Source organism: Malurus melanocephalus, unplaced genomic scaffold (genome assembly GCF_030028575.1).
Source record: "Malurus melanocephalus ecotype Western Australia unplaced genomic scaffold, MMel_1.1 scaffold_206, whole genome shotgun sequence".
In the NCBI taxonomy this organism is placed as follows: Eukaryota; Metazoa; Chordata; class Aves; order Passeriformes; family Maluridae; genus Malurus; species Malurus melanocephalus.
The window spans coordinates 252484-270979 of NW_026623438.1; the positions used below are offsets into that span (position 1 = coordinate 252484).

At 40.0% G+C, this 18496-nt stretch overlaps 1 protein-coding gene across 1 annotated transcript in view; it reads left to right on the forward strand.

The window, feature by feature from the left end:
* EFNB2 (ephrin B2) overlaps positions 1–11869 on the forward strand; it is a 45251-nt gene extending 33382 nt beyond the window's left edge. The window contains exons 3-5 of the mRNA XM_057373732.1: positions 5448–5540; positions 6298–6411; positions 7976–11869. Coding sequence (XP_057229715.1) covers positions 5448–5540; positions 6298–6411; positions 7976–8358 — 590 coding nt within the window. The 3' untranslated portion in view covers positions 8359–11869. The remainder of the gene's footprint in view (positions 1–5447; positions 5541–6297; positions 6412–7975) is intronic.
* The last annotated feature ends 6627 nt before the right edge of the window (positions 11870–18496 follow it).

Here is an 18496-nt window from a genome sequence, read left to right on the forward strand (position 1 = left end):
AGGTAAACCATTACTTGCTAGTATTTTTAGGATATTTCTCCTCTTTGTAAACATTCTTCAGCTCACCCAACATAATGTGTGCCAAGCTACCTGTTCTTTGGTGAGTGGCCTGAAAAATATTTTTTGGTGTTCAGATCTCCATCTAGTGCGGGCATTTTTACTGGGGGGCAGAATTTAATTTCATTTAATTAAAACACTCATTCTATTACCTCAGCTACCTTGTTCTTTGTCCATGGCTGGATTAGGAACAACCTCTGTGTTGTGATCAGTGATTTGTGGTTTTGCAGTGTGTGATTTCTGGTGTTCTTAAACTTCTCCCATAAATTATCTAAATTTATGGCAAAGAAGAATTATTTATTCAGTGCTTCACTAAGAGAATCATTAAAAGGACCAAAAGTAGATGAAAGCCGTCAGAGCACAAACAATAATGCCTGGCTAAAATAATGTTCTATTAATTAATAAAATAAAAAATCCTCCCAAACTTTACATGCACTTAGTAATCCTGAGAGTGCATGCGAGATCAAGTGCAGCTTTGCTTTAAGCATGACTTCTTACTGCTATTGGATCTAAAGCTTGTGTGGATTGTACTGCTGTTTTTTCATTCTGTTTCTAAGCACAGCAGGGAAAAAGTGGAAATGGGTAGTGTTACTTGCTTTTATTTTGTTCTGATTTTGAGAAATCTATTTTCTGATGCAGTATTCAAGCAGTATTTAATGAACAAGAATGGTGAAAATAACTAATRTTGAATAGTACTGATCTACCTCTAAAAAAAAACTGTAATTCTCAATTTACTATTAATAGTATTGCCACATCAGCAGCAATTAATTCTYCATTACCTCATCAGTGATGTGTCTTTAATGTATTGCCAAATGACTTTTGTTGTCCKGCACACTAAGGGGGGACAAAATCAATTTTGCCCTTGCCCGTCAGTTGACATCATTCATTCATTCCTATAGTCTGTGGTTTAAGGTCCATTTGGTTTTCACAGGAAAATTAAATACGATGATCATAATTTCTCTCATCAGCTATGTAGTATTTTCCTATTCAAGCACTAGAAATAAATGTGTTTTAAAGTTGGGTCAGTTCAAAGCATATGGCATTTAATTTGCAAATAGGTTATGGTTTTCATAATCCTAAAACATGAAACTGTGGGTAATAATTGTAGCAGCATTAAGAGGCTGAGATTTTTGTCTGCTGGTGTTTTAAGTGACTGTGATGGCATTTTTTTGATTTTGTAATGTGTGTTTTTAGGAGGAAAGGAAGTTGAATTTTTGTGACTGTGCCTTCATTTCTAATCTCTTTGTGAATGAAAAGCTATATACAGGCACAAATCCAGCGGCTTAATTCTCTGTCTGATTAGAGCAGTGTTACCAACCTGATAGGTTGAAAACAGCCATGATCCATGGAGTGGCGTAGCCTCCTGGGAGGCAGAGTAATAACAGTCAAATGAAGACATATTAAAATGTAATATTACTTCCTCTCCATGGGGACTGTGTAAGAATCATAGCCAGGAACTATTCTTGTCAGCTGACTCTGCTTTGCTCACTGACTCCCTGCCTCTGCATTTATGACTAATGCATTTTGTACAATAAACAGCACTTGCTATGTTTTAAAGGCAAATAAATGTAAAACATTAGACATTGATTTACATGAGTTCCAGGCTTTTTTGTTTGTTTGTTTGTTTCTTTGTTTGTTTTGTTGGTGTTTCTGTTTGTTTTTATATAATTTGTATCTTTCAAAGAAGGGGAGGCAGATCTGAATGAAGTTCTTTGGTCTGAATAATTTAATTTCTCCCTTGTGTAGGAAAGAGGGTATGTTAAGGCAGTGTTTTGCAAATTGAAAAATGTATACTAGTTTTTCTAAAGTAAGTATGTATCAGCAAGTCTCTTAACCATAATCTCTTAACAGATAAGTGTTTTCTGAATGTTAAAAAGCTAAACTTGCATTCCTTATAAAATGGCAGCTGCTGTTGTATTCAGGGAATGCAGACAGTGTCTAATAAACTGTTGTAAAAATGATCTATAAGTTACACAATTTTATTAGAAAGTCTTCAAATTAGTAGAGATTTTAGCGCAATTATGTGTGTTTATTTTTAGGTGTGGACAAACTGTTGAATAATTTAATGTGGTTTTGACTGTAATTATTAGTTTTGCGGTTGACACCAGTGGAACAGGACAGGTCTCAGAAAATCAGAGGTATTTAACCATCAAAAGATTTAAAAATATTTTGCGACCTGTTTAGCAACATTTAACTTACTTCTAGGTTCCTATGTATTGCTGTATTAACACAAAGTGAAGCGAGGAATCCTGAGAAAATGCTAATACTAATGAGAAACTTTATATTAATTATTAATTATGTTTATTAATGTTAATAGTTAAGYATCCAGTCTTCTTAGCAGTGGGCTTTGTATGGTAGTCATGTGTGAGTAACTGACTGTAAAATATATCCATATTTARACCTATATATTAAAAAACCCCTGTTCTTTTTATATATGTACATAAGAATAAATTGGATGGAAGGTTTAAAAACTGATTATATAAAAACACTGGAGAGTAACATTTCCATTTTGGACACCAGAAACTTGTGTTTGTATTTAAATCYAAAACTCCTATAAGCGGCACCCTTTTTTTGTGTGTTTTTTTTTAATATCCTTTCAAGTGTGAGCAGAGCTGTAGATGCTGGGTCACTTTTCCGCAGAGGTGTGAGTGCAGTGGAGGAGCTAACATGACAGTGGGCGTAATTTTCATTTGAAGATCAATATAGAAAGGCCACAGCAAGTGTTTGAGGAATATTTTGTACTCTCTCCCTTGTTTGACTTCTGCACACTGCACTGTCAAGGGGCATTCGCACTATGAAACTGTTTTCTCTGATGTCCCAGATTGCTTCTTTTTCTCTGTGCAGCTTTTCAAAGCTTAAAACGATGTGTTTAAAACCCAGTTTCTTCCTGGTACACTAGGGATAACCAAGGTTGTATTTTGGTAGTCTTAATGAATTTCAAAAAATAATTTCCTCCAGTGGCCTTGGGTAGTTGTCAGTTTAATTACAGGAGAAACTGAGATGGAAACTTKGCTTTGTCACTGAAATGCTCCCCTTTGAAAATTCCCGATTCCTCAGGACGTATCAGTCTATACTCTGAGCTATAACATAGGCTTTCCTAAAATCCCTTGAAGAACTGTGGAAAAAGTGAATACTTCTGCAAATTCATTCATCTGACATCAAAGCTATGAAAGCATTCTTTTAGCAAGCAAGCAAGGCAGATTGCTGGCGTAGGCACACAACCAGACTCATTGTACATCTGGGTCTTCCCGTTTGGAGACTGTATTTGCAGTAATTTTGCATTCTTTTTGCCATCTTACTTTCTTGTGTAGTGAGGTCAGACTGTGTCCTCTGCATCCTATTGAGTTCTGCTCTGGGTTAAGTGGATAGGCCTTTTAAAGAATAAAAAGGCATTGATGTTCAGAAGAAGCAGCATTCTAGTCAATTAAAATCAAGYAGAAGGTGTGATTCCCTTTGCCTTGATTAAAAAAGAAATAAAAAAACACAAGACAAAGTCAGTGTTTATTATTTGTACATCCAGTTTGTGCTCAGCTTTGGTATTTCTATTTACTGCTTTTTTTCTCTGTGTCCTTGTGCTGGTACATTGGCAAATAGATCATAAAAAACACTTTCAGCAAAGACACATTTGATTTATGTCCAGGATGGGTTCTTGGTATTGATTTTTTTTTTCCCTCTGGAAAAAAACAAAAGAAAACAAAACTATATGTCTCCATTATTTTCTGAGCCTGGCAATGCAGTGGCACATTTCAGATCAGCTTTTATCTTAAATTACTCAATGTGCTCTTTTGTATTTTGAAAAGTCTTTTTGCCATACTTCTATTGTTGTGTTTTTACAGGGGGGAGGGACCAAGAGAAGGAACTGGGAGGGACCACGTATGAGGAGAACGGAATTTAGGAAAAGAAAGCACAGTTTGGGAAGTTTGTATGGTGGCTGTAATTTGAGTTGGTCACAAAAGAGTCAGAAGTGGAACAAAAACAAGAAGCAGATCAAAGGCTAGGAAGCAGGGTTCAGCGGTATGGGGTTTATATCTTTACAGCTAGAGAGAAGATTAGAGCAAGAAAAAYACTGCCATGGGGGTAGGAAGACATTGTGAAGAAAAAGGAAATATACATAGATTGCGTTTGAAAGAAAATCCCCAAGGAAGGTGAAAGAGAAGGAGCGAGAATTAAAAAGAAAGAATGAACAGCGTAAAGCCCACAAGCTGAAAGGAGAGGGGAAGATGGAGGCATGTGCTGCTTAAGCAGTTCCCCACCACTGCAGCAAGCAATGAGCTCACATCCCATTTTCCATTTGCTTGCTCCATGTGGTGGCCCAGTGCAGGTGTGCTTGTGCCCCTGTCCATGCACCTTCTTATAAGTCCATTTTGGGCCTTGGATAAACAGCTCCAAGAAAGGACAGTGAAATTTCCATCCCCTGGACAGCCAGGCTAGGAAAAACCCAGTGCATTCCCTGCACCGCAACTGCAGAGGTCACCACTGGCAATGGTGCCCTGCTCACAGTGACCAGTGGCTGTGCAGCGCCGTGGCCACCATGCCTGCTGCCCAGGAGCTGCTGAATCMTTTTGTTTTGTGACCAGCAGCTGTCTGGGGCGGCAACCATACAGCCACGGCCGTGATTCAGTGTCGTGGATTCTCCAGGGGAGCYGTCCTTCCATTGCATGGCAGTGCCGGCTGGCGCCCGGATTGTGCGGTCCCAGCTGGCACCTAGATAAGGCGGAACAATATCAACACGGGGAAAGCACCCTGTTGTTGTGTGAGCTGAAAGGTTTCCGTGAGAATAGAGCGTATTCCCCTTTGCCACCCGCCCCCGYGGAGGCTCCTCAGCGCTGAGAAAAGTGAGATTGTACTTTAAAATATTAAATGGTTTTCCAATCAGCTCGGAATCTTAGCTTTCACCTGGATCTTTTGTGTGCGTTCACTTCTTCCAGCAGGAGATTTGTAATAGAGGAAGCAGGTGTAGCATGGTGATTATAAAGATATTGTTGGGAGGGGGGAAAAAAGGGTGATTTTTCTGTGCTTTTCTCSTCTGAGCCTGCCAGAGCTTCCTTTTCAGCTGACTCTATCACCTTTTAGCAAGATGGTGTGTTTTTGTCCAACTCAGTCAGTCAGTCAATTGTGCACAGGGAAAAAAAAAACTGTTTCAGGGTAAATTTGAAACCCTGATAACACATTCCTCCATTTGTGTATATTGTACAGCTTACCAGTGTATTCATTCCTTTCGCTTTCAACATTTCACAACTTTCCATAGGTCAGCCCGAGCAACAAGAGCAGGTCCTGGTAGATTGAAAGAGCCCTGCTTTTAGACACTCATGTTCACATCACTTTGCCTGTTGATTTCCTGATTTTTATTTATTTTTATTTTTATTTATTTTTCTTTTATTTTTAATCAGCAACATCAAATGGGTCTTTGGAGGGCCTGGATAACCAGGAGGGAGGGGTGTGCCAGACAAAAACCATGAAGATCCTCATGAAAGTTGGACAAGGTAAAGACCATCTGCTGTTTCATGAAATCACTTTGATCGGTCTCAATGTCCTTTTYAGTTTTCAGGCTTCTTTTAGCAGTGTAGAGCAGAGAGCCAGTCGAGTCTAGTGTGGTCATTCCTCCCTTATAGTCTGAAAGCAAAGCCTATTTTCTCTTCCTTGGCTACTGACAGATTTCTACAGAAGGAGGGTTAGGGTAATAAGATCTCTTTATTGGAGAGATCCCTAGAAGGAAAGGTCACCTGGGAGTAGCATGTTTCAGTCATTTTTATTTTTATTTTAAAAACAAAAGCCACAACTCTGCTGCTCAAAATTATTTAAAATACATGAAAAGAAGGAAGCTAATATTTCTATAGTTTGCTTGTTATGAATTCTGATTACAGAGAGGTTTTTGTTCATTGTCTCTTTTCACATATAGATAACCTATTGTGCAGGAAGAAAGAATTATTCTTCTAAGTAGAAGTTGGTTTAGTAGTCAATCAGCTTCCTCAGTTAAACTGAAATGTCATCTGCAAAGCTTTTCTTGCCAATTACAGGAGACCCTATAGTTTCTGCAGATGGCCTCACAATTTAAACCTGAAATAACTAATATAACCATTTTGCTTTAAAAGGAAAATTGCGCTCTTATGTCTCCCAGTCCTTTGCATAAAGGTTCTTCTGTTAAACCATTTGTGTCTCACGAGGTACCTAGAGGCAGCTTGTGTAAGGCTCTGTACCATCAAGTGCCAAAGCTGCATGAGTCGTCTTTCTCTCCCCCAGATCCCAACTCGGCGGGGCAGCCCCGGCACACGGATCCCACCAAGCGCCCCGAGCAGGAAGCTGGCACCAATGGGAAGAGTTCCACCACCAGCCCTTTTGTGAAGGACCACTCAGGTAGGTGTGGTGGGACTTTGCCCCAGAACATCTCCTCCTTTGTYCCCAAATGTGTTTTATTTTACCATTAAAGTACGAGAAAAGCAAATGTTTTCATTGTGAGATGAAGCAAAAGCCGGTTCCGGTTGCTCCAATGGATAGTGTCTGGGAGCTGCCAGTTTTGGCAGCAGCTGTTCTTTCCCMTCTTACCCTCTGCTGTAGAAGTTAATTACATGCTGTCGCAATGTCACTCATTTACAGGAAAGTTTTTGGATAGGACATTTGCTAAGCAGCTTTACAGTGGTCAGTGCCACCTTACATTCAGTACTCTGGCACAAGTGAACAAGTCTCTGTTTCTCTTCCCACATAATACATTGTTAAATGGTTCTCATCAGCCATTTATAAAGTTTATTTCAAGGCATCTATAATTAATGTTCTGATCTTCTGGCTGACCATGTAAAGTCTAGACATGGATGGCTGGTCTTTTACTAAATGTAAAGATTTTTTTTTAATAATTATCTAAACAAAATAAATATATGATTAAAAAAAATCTTCAGGATACATTTCACTCATAGGATGAACACGAAAAAACCTAATTCTTAAGACTCAAGCTGTCCAGAAGAAAATTCAGTGAATAAGTAATGCTACAAAGCAGAACTTTGCTGACAGGTGATTCTGGGTTTCCTAAAAAAGGCTAGAAGTTTTCCCAGCCAGCTCTCTTATTAGTTACTGGGCTAATAAATCTTCAACACAGGGAGAGGCTTCAGCTGATCCCTACAGAAGCCTTGGTAGAAAGAGTTAACAATTTAGTGAATGWAGCATCTGTATCATTTTTGTGAGCATCAAGAGAGGGAAATAGGTCAAAACTTTGAAGTGAGAGTCAAGCGAGCATTCATTTAATTTTTATGAGAAATAATACAAAGGTGTGATGGTCAGCAAATATTTACCAGGCTGTTCAGCATGTGAGATTTGCCTGACCACCAAATGCATGGGGTTTTAAGAAAACATGAGTTAAGACTAACAGAAATGCCATAGTGATTTTGCCTGTCTCCCATGCTGCCTTAAGCGCCTTAGYTTCATGTCCAAGCAAGAGGAGTCCACATAAAGAGGCACTAAGGATGGTTAAACTTTAATCAATATTTGAGAGATAAAATAGCAGAGGGAGCAGAGTGGCACTGAACAGCACCAGTTGTTCTGAGAATTGTCATTTCCCTGTGTTGTTTTCCCTTCCAGTCCTATCCCACCCCTCTCTTGTGCCCGGGGCTGGCCGGCATCTGTTAAAAGATGCCGTGCGCATCAAAGGCTGCCTTGTCAGTGACAGTTCTCGCTGCTGATGGATGATGATGTATGAAACAGGGTGGTTTGGGAGCAACACAAAAGTGAGAGCAACAGACACAAAGTCTTGTTTTATATTGATTGCTGACTTCGGCTGTTTGCATTTAGCTATCTAACAGGGTAATTGGTTTGTCAAAGTTTAGCTGTCAGTTAATTCTTCCAGTCTTGCTTACTCTACACATTTTTAAGCAACATAAATGGGTCACAGGATGGCAATAACTTTTGTCTATTGTATTTCCATTCTTTCCAGGATCTAGCACAGATGGCAGTAAGGCTGGGCATTCCAGTATACTGGGTTCAGAGGTGGCCTTATTTGCAGGGATTGCATCAGGGTGCATCATTTTCATCGTCATCATCATCACTTTGGTGGTTCTTTTGTTGAAGTACCGGAGAAGACACAGGAAGCATTCCCCGCAGCACACGACAACTCTATCACTTAGTACGTTAGCCACCCCAAAACGCAGTGGCAACAACAATGGTTCTGAGCCCAGTGACATTATCATTCCTCTAAGGACTGCAGACAGTGTCTTTTGCCCCCACTATGAAAAGGTCAGCGGCGACTATGGACATCCGGTGTACATAGTTCAAGAGATGCCTCCTCAGAGTCCAGCAAACATTTATTACAAGGTCTGAGAAACACGCAACCARCTCTGTGGTACAGTTGAGTCGTAGAGGAAACTCACTGGTCAAATGCTTTCTGATGGGGTTTGTGATGACGCCTTGTGCGCTGGCATTGACTTAAGCACAGGGGGGAGAAGGCAACAGCTCTTTCTCCAGGARCCGACGCGAGCTGGACAGCTTACCTAGTCTGTAGAATTCCTATCTCGGTGAATAAGTATTCACTAAAAGCTGGAAGACTTTCATGTAGAAGATGCCCATTCTGATTGCTGTACTCTTGTTACATTCATCATCCTCAAAGCCATGTGCTGTGGGCGTTCAGGCATGTACAAAAGCCAAGGGAAGATGGAGCAATCTGTGGATGTTAATAGCTCTAGGCACCCTGGGAAGGTGCTCTAGGATATATCAAGCTTGAAATGCAATCTTCTGACTTTTGTGTGTCTCTCTCAGTGCGTACTGGATTTGTCACACAGACCTTGGTGTCTGAGTAAGACTTGTTAAAGTTCTCTTGCTTTTAGTCYGTCACTGTTCCATTTGTTTCTGTTATCCGGGGCTCTGCCATCCTTCACATAAGATTTCCTTTCACTCCACCTCCTGAATCACTAATGGAACATTAATGTTTGGAGATCCGCACTCCATCCATCTGCTACAGCAGCCTCACTCGAATGGGTAATGCATTTATAAAAATTGTGTTTGATAGTAAGGAGCCTTCCAGCCAAAAAGTTAGGCTGTCAACAAAGTCAAGAGCAGGACTGGGTGGTGGAGGGAAGGGCTGATTGAAGCTGCAGTTGAACATTGCTGCCTCAAAAATAGAAGCTGGGAAGAAAAAAGCCGCATTTAGGTAGCACAGCACTTTGGTATGCTAAGTTTTAAGAGGCAAATAGGAAACACAGTAACATGCGCAGTGGATTAAGGCTGCATTTGAAGGAATTCACAGTTATCAAATACCAGTGTGCAGAAAAAAATAGTACCTTCAATASAGTAGAACAAAGGGGTATTGTTAGTAAGTGAACAAGCCTGGAGAAGACAAGACAATAGCAGGCCGCTGAGGATATATTAGGGCAGGGCTGTTGTGGTACTGGCAATAAAATACACAGCTTTGGAGCTGTAGCAAAAACGTAGTCTGCTTTGAATGACTTTGAAGCAGACTCAGCTGCTATACTATCACATTATACTAAACACAGGGAAAGCATTTAAGAAAACAACAGAGAGCCAAKTCTACCAAGGTGATTATGAGCCAATGGGTCAAATGAGCTATAGCTCTATCACTGGTAAAGTTGTGAAAAAAAAAAAATTTCTAACAACAAACCTCAAAACGTTGCTCATCTCTAAAAGTAAGGCAGAATTTCTTTCTGGCTGACCCTTTGGCACTTTGGCTTAATGTAGTGCTGTCCCTGCACAGTGAGTGTAGGTACTGACTGACACAGCAGTTCATTGGTGCTCTGTTGCAAAGTTAAAGCACATATGGCAAACCTCTGGCAGTCCGTAAGAATAAAATAAATTATGACACTGAGATGGAGAAGGAAGATATGTCTTATTTATAATAGGTGTATAGAACACAAGGGTAATAAAGTGAGAGATTTTCTTTTGTTCATTCTTTCTTTCTTTTTGTTTTGTTTTGGGTTTTTTTACTAATATATATTTTGAGATTGCACAGATCTACACCAGAAGATGTGAAATTCATTTGCGGCAATTCATAGTCTTAACTTGTCATCATTTTACATATATCTATGTGTGTTGTGTGTATATTAATACACACATACATAAGTCTATATATGTATACATATGCCTATATATGTATGCATATGCACACATTTTTTTTAAAATAAACTGCTTCTGGGAAAAAAATCAGCCATCCAAAACCAACAGTGGGAGCATAGTTAAAAAAAATAGAAGTTCCAAAGCATCTCTAAGAGAAGAGTAGGAAATACAAGGTCCAAGATATCAGGAATTCAGCATTACTGCATCACGTATTTAACAGAGACAAGGTATGCCGGCATTTGTTTTCTGTGTTGTGTTTTCCCTTGCCTTACAGGCTGATGTGTTCTGTAAATTTTGTTGAGGTTCGTAGAGGGGGGTTTCAGGTTAAAGTTTTCTCTTTAGCATGGCTATTCCCCTAAAGCTCCCACTCTGGGGAGGAAATAAAAAAACTCTACTTTTGTATGTGCTATGCAAATAGACATTTCTAACATAGTCATGTTACTATGGTAACACTTTGCTTTCTGATTTGGAAAGAAAATGTAGCAACAGCATTTTAGGGTTCTCAGACCTCCAGTGAGCACCTGCAAAAAAAAAAAAAAAAAAAAAAAAAAAAAAAAAAAAAAAAAAAAAAAAAAAAAAAAAAAAAAAGAAAGGAAAAAAAAAGAAAAAAAGATGTCATAGAAATGATCATTCTCTTTGTTTTCTGAACCTGAAGATAATGTTGGGATGTTGGTCCAAAAGAGAGAAACAAAAAACAAAAAAAATCCCAACCCATGGTTCTGTGGAAGGTTACCATGGTGACTAACTACAGTACATATGTAATTCTTTTCAACAACCCTTCTTTTCTATGAATCCATCCATACAAGGTTCTCTTGTAAGTCGTTAAGATTTTATTTTGGGGGAGGGGGAGGAAGGGAAAAGATGGGCTTACTGATACTTATTTTTTTTAAATCATATCTATGCTTCATCAGTTGGCTACATTCTACTTACATACTAAACTGTGAAAAAAAGATCAGACGAATTGCTTAAGAGCAACCTGCAACCAATTGAAAAAAAAAAAWAATTACTGTGCGTCTGTTTTGTGTCTGGTGCAGAATTATGACAATCTACCAACTGTTCCTTTCTTCGACGTTGGTCCAGCTTTGAAAAGTTACTGTAAATGCCTTGCTTGTATGATCATCCCTAGTCACCCGAATTGGAATTTGCACCATCATGTCTAAGTGAAGATGCTGTAAATAGGTTCAGATTTACTGTATATGGATTTGGGGTGTTACAGTAGCCTTATTCACCTTTTTAAATAATAAAAAAACCCACATGAAAACAAGACAAAAAAGGCTTTTCTTAACCAGATTGTGTATATAGAGCAATGTTGGTTTTTTATAAAGTCTGAGCAAGATGTTTTGTATAAAATTTGAATTTTGCAATGTATTTAGCTACAGCTTGTTTAAAGGCAGTGTCATTCCCCTTTGCACTGTATTGAGGAAAAAAATATATAAAAGGTTGCCAAATTGCYGCATATTTGTGCTGAAATTGTGTACCATGAATATTTATTTAAGAATTTCTTTGTCCAGTTTGTAAGTAACACAGTATTACGCTTGAGTTATAAATAATTTCTTCTTTCTTTTTTTTTCAATTTTATTTTTTTGTTTTTGTTTGTTTGTTTGTTTCATTCTGTATTAAAACTAGCCGGTCATAAGTTTGAAATCTGCTTTAGTTCCTCATTGCAATTAGTTCCCAAAAGATGAAAATGATGAAAATCACATTCCACATCTGTTTCAAACTGAATTTGTTCTTAAAAAAATAAAATACTTTTTTTCCTATGGAAACCTTGCCTTCTAAGTATTTTCTTCTTTAGTTTTGCAGTTTTTTTCTTTTTGGAAAGATGAATAAGGAAGTCACCAGATTTGCCTGCCTCCCTCCCATCTCTCCCTTCCTCCTCTTCCCCATCTCTCCARTCTGGTGGTTAGCGGTTTATAGGAAAGCTCCTTACAGCACACTCACTTCTGTTAACCTACTTCCTTCAGGCTCTCTCTTACATACATCAGCAGATTTTAGAAAACACCTGGGCATCTTATGCCCTTGGAAGTCAGTGAATTGCAGTAAGATGCAGTAGCCAGGTTTCCTGGATGATGTTGGAGTCGAGAGTGTAATAAGTAAATGTTAAATAAATAAATAAATAAATAAATAAATTTATTAGACATAAATAATTTCCAGACATTATGGGATGGACTTTGTCTGTGGGCAGAATCAGAGAAAAAATTATTTGAAGCTTCCTTGGCACTGTTGTTGTCACTCTTCTCCTGAGGAGGTGAAGCAGTGAGCCTGGGGTGGTAAGGCTGAGCAAGAAGGGACAGGAGATCAAGCAAGGCATTGGGAGAATGATGGAGGAGAGTCGACATCTCTTCATGGTTGTTTCAGTGGGGCCATGCATTGTCCTGTCCCTGCTTTACTGCAGCTTAAGGGAGATGGGAGCCAACATGTGCAGGTAGCACAAGGCTTAATACAAGATCTGTGGTGGTGCTGCCCAAATTTTCACTGGGGTAACAGATTTATTTACTAAATAATACCTTAATTTTCTGACAGAGCCCAATCACCCTGAATGTGAAGCACCTTTTAGTTTGTTAGCAGCACACAAATGGCATGATCATCCGTGGAGTGAGTAACAGGTGGGAAGGTCTACAGAGGGCAAATACACATTTGCCACTTAAACAACAGATGCCAATTAGCCATAGAAGTTTTGCTGGAGAAGAGCAGCTATTCATAGTGTGGGTCACACAATTCCCATTTGTCAAACTATTTCTTACTTTCTGAATAATCAGAAAAATGGCTGTATGACAAAGACACTGAGAGTGTTGCCGTGGCACAAGCACTCTGAAATGGGACATCCAGAAAGCCCCAGGCTGGAGGGGAGGTTGGACTATCATGACTTCTTGCTGATGGAGCTCATTTTGGAGTTCTTGTTTACCTGTGCTGGAAGTTGACCTTGAAGGGAAAGTCACAGAGTGGCAGTGAGTTTCACCTCCGGGCTCTGGTACAGATGACCTCGGGAGACTGACTTGGTCCAGCAGACATGTGTGAGCATCCTCTGGCATCTCAGTAAATCGTGGGCCTAATCCTCTATTTCTGTCTGTAAGTCACTTCAAAGGAGGTAGCCTTGTGTTCTYTGAGCACAGAGATTCTTGGCTGGATTGAGTTTTCACTCCCTGCTTGTGCTTGCACACAGGGAATTTCGCTTGCTGATCTCGGTGGGCTGTCGCCAGGGCTCCCACGTTTGCTGGGAGATGCTCAGGTCTGGTCTGTGCTGAAGCCTGTCTGGCACAGCCATCTGTCAGAGCCGTGGCTCCACCTTCCTTAAGGCCAAGGCTATTGTTTTTATTTTAATCCTCAGTAAATATGGGAAGATGTTGATAAACAAATACTTCAGTAGCGTCAAGTTTATATGGTATTTTCATTTCGGTGCCTCTTCTTTTCTCTTTAGTATGATGAACATATTATATATATTTATAACTAGCATGTATACTGACACCCATGGACACCTGTTTTTGCCACTGTTTTAGCAATAAGGGAAAATCGGTGTTGCTATAAACCRTGTCTCCACTGGGAGGGAAGAATGGTTGCCAGTGTAATAAACAAAACATTACCCATCTTTCACATGATTCATGCAAATCTGTATATTTATGCCTGGGGCCAAGGATGGTTGGTTAACAGGGGTGCCTTGCACACATACCTTCCCAAACAGAGCCCAACATCCACCGAGCTGCTGAACTARTTTTAGTAAAAGATATGTGCCTTATACACTCAGCATAAACTCATTGACTTATAACCTATCTTTTATAACTTCTAGAGGAAAAAATATGCTTTCATTTTGCCCTGTTGCTGACACCTCACTATTAATTATCAAACAAGCACAAAATCGGAATTTACTGCCTTTATTACAGAACTGGTTCTCTGGCAAGGGCTAGTCCAAGTCAATAGGCTCCACTAAGTGGAAAATAAAATTATAATTCACAGTAGTTACCCATCTAGAGTGGAATTGGGATCTGTTATATAAAATAGTGCCTCACAAAGTAAGCATAACAATGTTACTGCCTAGGTTTAAAACGTTGTAGCTCTTCTTCAGCCTGTCTCTATAGCTTCGCTGTGATGCATTGATCAGATGCTCACTCAGTCAGCAGCACACTCATTTTGATTCTATGGGCACCATAAATTTTCTTTTTGCAGAAAAGCTTAAAATTTTGTGGTGGTTAGCAAAATAAAGGACAATGAAAATTCAGTCTTTCTAACTGCCACTCTCTGTCTTCACAGCCACAATACAAATTTTGGTGGGGAAAATGCCCAGGGTTTAAACAAACCAAACAAACTCCTTACACAATTGGTATATCATTACATGAAGCATCAGACCAGAAATCAAGTAATATCTGTTCTGGAAAAAGATGAATGTTGGAGCATATACCACAGTGTATTAATGATTGTGCTGTTCATAATCCAAATGGTGCWGGATTCAGCCGACTGAGCTGTTGTCTATGAAACAAAACATTACCCGTCTTTCACATGATTCATGCAAATACTTTGATGCATCATCAAGGCATAATGCAATCCATAGGAAACCCTCTTGAGAAGGACGGGCAAGAGCCTGCCCATGGTGAGGATGAGGAGGTGGAGCTGCTGATGGCTGTTTCTGGAGAAAGGCCTGTGGAACAGGGAGGAGACAAGAGAGGGAAAAGTGTGTGAGAGGGCAGTGACTGTCTGAGGAGGAGGCTCAGGGACATCTGCAGTGACAAAATCCAGGGAGAACTCAGAGCAAGATGACAGCTGTGGAAGTAGTTAGAGAATCACAGTTCTGGGAGAGGCTTTAGTAGGAAGCACATAGCATCAAGCAGAGGAAAAGTATTGACAGATGGAAAGCAAGTAAGTGTAGTATTTGATAAGTAGTGGTTGTTGTTCGTAGGTGAGGAGGTCAGGCCAGGTTGTTCTGCTACCCACTAAGAGGAGACAGAGCCTAAATGGGGTGGAGAACCCAGGCCAGAACCCGGTGCTTACTGCAGCCTAGAATCCTGTGAAAAAGAAATCAAAGATCTGCAAGAATTGAATAACTCTAAGATTTGTGAAACTCCAAARAGCAGAGAAGCTTGTGCACAGCTGTCACAGACCCTGGAATAGGACCTGTGTTTCCATAAGTGCATTGACAGACCTTCACGTGCTTAGACTGCTGAAGAAGTGCAATTATTAAATTACTAAWATGGGGAATTCGTTGAATGTGGGAGGATAGTTGCTTCTAGATGAGACCTTCAGTGGATATAAATTAGCATAGTTCAGTTTGATATCTGATCCTACTTACCATGTTCAGAATTGCACACGCATAAGCAATACTGAAACAAATTTTATTATAGCTCTTAGCTATGAGAAAATGCTTTATAAGAGTGTTGTTCTGAATATCATGAAGATTGTACTCAAAAACATACCAACAATGACTTGCTTTTATAAAAGACTGCTATCAAATGCCATAAAAATTGTATTTTGTATTTTATTGAACATTGTCAGCAATTTGCTGTATCTGTTCATTAAAAGTAGGTTGGATTACTAGCAAATGTGTAATAAAAACTGTTCACATTTTAATGAGTCTTTTTGTCCTCTCTTTAATATTTAAACACATTCCTTCCTACTCCTGCATTCAATTCTATTCCATATGCATAACAAGCAGGTCAGCTGTGCAGTGTTATTACATTATCTGTTCATGCCCACATGCTATACTCCTAGTCCTTCCAAATCTCTTCGTTCATACCTAATTGTCCCATTCAACATACCTAATTTTGACTGTCTTTTAAGCTCAGCTGTTGGAAGCATWTGACCACATGAATAATTTAGTAATTATTCAGAATCAATAGCACTTTAGCTTTCATTGCCATGGAGGAATATGGGAGGATGTGAGGCCAGGAGGCCAAAAGAGGTCTTTGTTTGTCACTCTAAAAGATCTTGAGATTTGGGGAAATCCAAATGACAATGTGAGAGTTAAAAATAACCCATGTGCTGCCTCTGCTTCACRATTTTCCCTTCATTATGTGTTACGTTTTCTTTTCATGCATAATCAACARAGCACATGCGGATTTTCCAGGCCTCAAAACAATGTCCAAGCTGTAGAGATTCGTAAGGCTGGGTGTACAGGTCTTTTCTCAGATTTCCACTGTTCTCTAAATGGTGGCTGCTTTGCTTCTGAGCTGTTTATTGCACACCCTGGTGCCCCGCCCTGATCACCTGCCCATCACACCACCCTGCCCATCACACCAGCCCTCACTGGGGCTTCATATCTTCCCCCAAAAAAAGCTTTTGTTACTCACCCTGAAAGTTTGTTTTCAAATATTGCCCTAGGCTTTCCTCCTTTTATATGCCTGTCTCTGGATTTCAGCTGGTGACAACATTTCCTGAAAAAAATAAGGCTCTGATGAAACACAGGAAAAGTCCTTGTACCAAGAGCGTGTGTTTTCTTATAAGCCCCATATTTTTCAATCAGCTTTAGTTGGAATTTTTATATGGCTTTATCTCTTCCTTTTGTATTTATTCAATTGCATCTGAAGGAAAATAGCATGCAGTAAAACTCCTAAATAAAATTTAAATATAGCTCATTTCAACCCAATTGGTTTTCCATTTCCATTCATCAATACATTAAGCTAAAAATATCTCAGATTGCTTTGTCTTACTTCTTGTAACTTTAGAAAAAATATCGAATCTGTTAAAGTTTCTGTTCAGAAAAGTGTAAGCATTTCATTTTGGAAAGCATCATTTGAGAAGAATTAAGAAGCAGTTATTGATGTGGAGSTCAAAATTGAGTGAGCATATTTGAAAAACAGAATGACTTTTCGCAATTACCAATATTTGGTTTTGTTTTGTTTYCTTAAGGCAGCTCAAAACTGGGAAGCAGAGAGTGGTGTTGGTTTTACTGTCAGTGCAGCAGTCTGGTGGCAGCCAGCTTGGAGCTTCTTTACGTGGCTTKGTCCTTTCAGTCTCTTATGACGAGCAGCGATAAAACTCAAGCCTGGATGCTTTGGCCACCGAAAGGTGTAACCTATGTGATTACACACAATACGAGGGATTTATCCTAAGACATTGTTCCTGCAGAAGAGACATAAATCCCTTTTGCCAASTCCCCTCTACTCCATTCTAGTGCTGCATTTTAAAACAGCAGACGTTTCTGCTTTGGATTCTTTACTCAGCCTAAATATTTCAAAGATAGCATCAGAACTATATTTATCAAGTTATACAACACTTTTGTCTCCCATTGCTGCTTGCAATGTTTCCAMAGCATCCTCTTCACACTAGACACCATTAATAGACCGGTGCCTGCAAACATCCAGCTGAGGCTTGGTAGACTCACTTTTGCACCAATTCTTTGAGAGATATCTTACCACTGCATTTGAGCTGTGTCACGCTACTGATGGATTGAAAAACCAACACACTTTCCTCCCGAAAGGCCTCACCAGTGCTGATGAAAGTTACACAGACTGGTTTTATTTTCTCTCTCAGTCACCCTCAGGGAGGGATTACTGTGGCTGTTCAGGCTTTCTCGGGGAGGTGGAGAGGAGGTGGCAAAGTTTTCCTCCCCAGCGCTTTGATTGCTCCTTCTCCAAGGGAAGAGCTGCTCCTCTCCCTCCCAGCGCTTTGATTGCTCCTTCTCCAAGGGAAGAGCTGCTCCTTGCTGCACAAGGCAGGAGTTTCACACGGTTCTTGCTGTGGCAGACACGGCACTGAAGCTGCGAGCGATGAGGCTTGGTCATTCAGCTTTCAGTGCACGGCCGTGCGAGCAACAGCTCGGAATTCAAAAGGTTTTCTTGGAAGTGGGTTGAGCCTGTGAGGAAGACACGTGGGTACTGATCCGGGGTTTTTGGCATGCCTTGGCTTCTGTGCCGCAAATCTGCCAGACGTGCTTTGCAAGGAACAATGAGGAGGAGCCGCCTCAGTGAAACCCTTGGAAGCTGCAGGGGTGGTGAGGATCACGGATGCGGGGATAACCAGCTGTGACTGTCACAGCAGTGGCTCCTGCAGGCACCAGAGCCTCCGGAGAGGCTGTTTCTGGGTCGCACATCTGTGAAGGTTTACACTTCCTTACTGTTTGACGGCTCGCCTTAACATCAGTGCCGGCTCCTGGAACAGCGGCTGACCCAAATGTGACTTCTTAAGCGTTTGGTGGAGTTTCTGCTTGATGCAGCTGACTGATTTCAGTGCCATGAAGAATTTGGCCCCTTATTACTAACCAACTGACAGACGTGAATCAGGTGGCAATTAAATCCTTATAAAATATAAGATCCATTCAGTAACATTTCCAAGTCCCTTAGAAATAATGGCTCTTGCAAATATCTTATCCATTGCCAGCTATTCTAAGATGCACATAATAATTAAGTGTACTGGGTTCTTTAAAGGCAGTGAAAATAAGAGCTCTGAGCACTCTTAATGGGCGTTG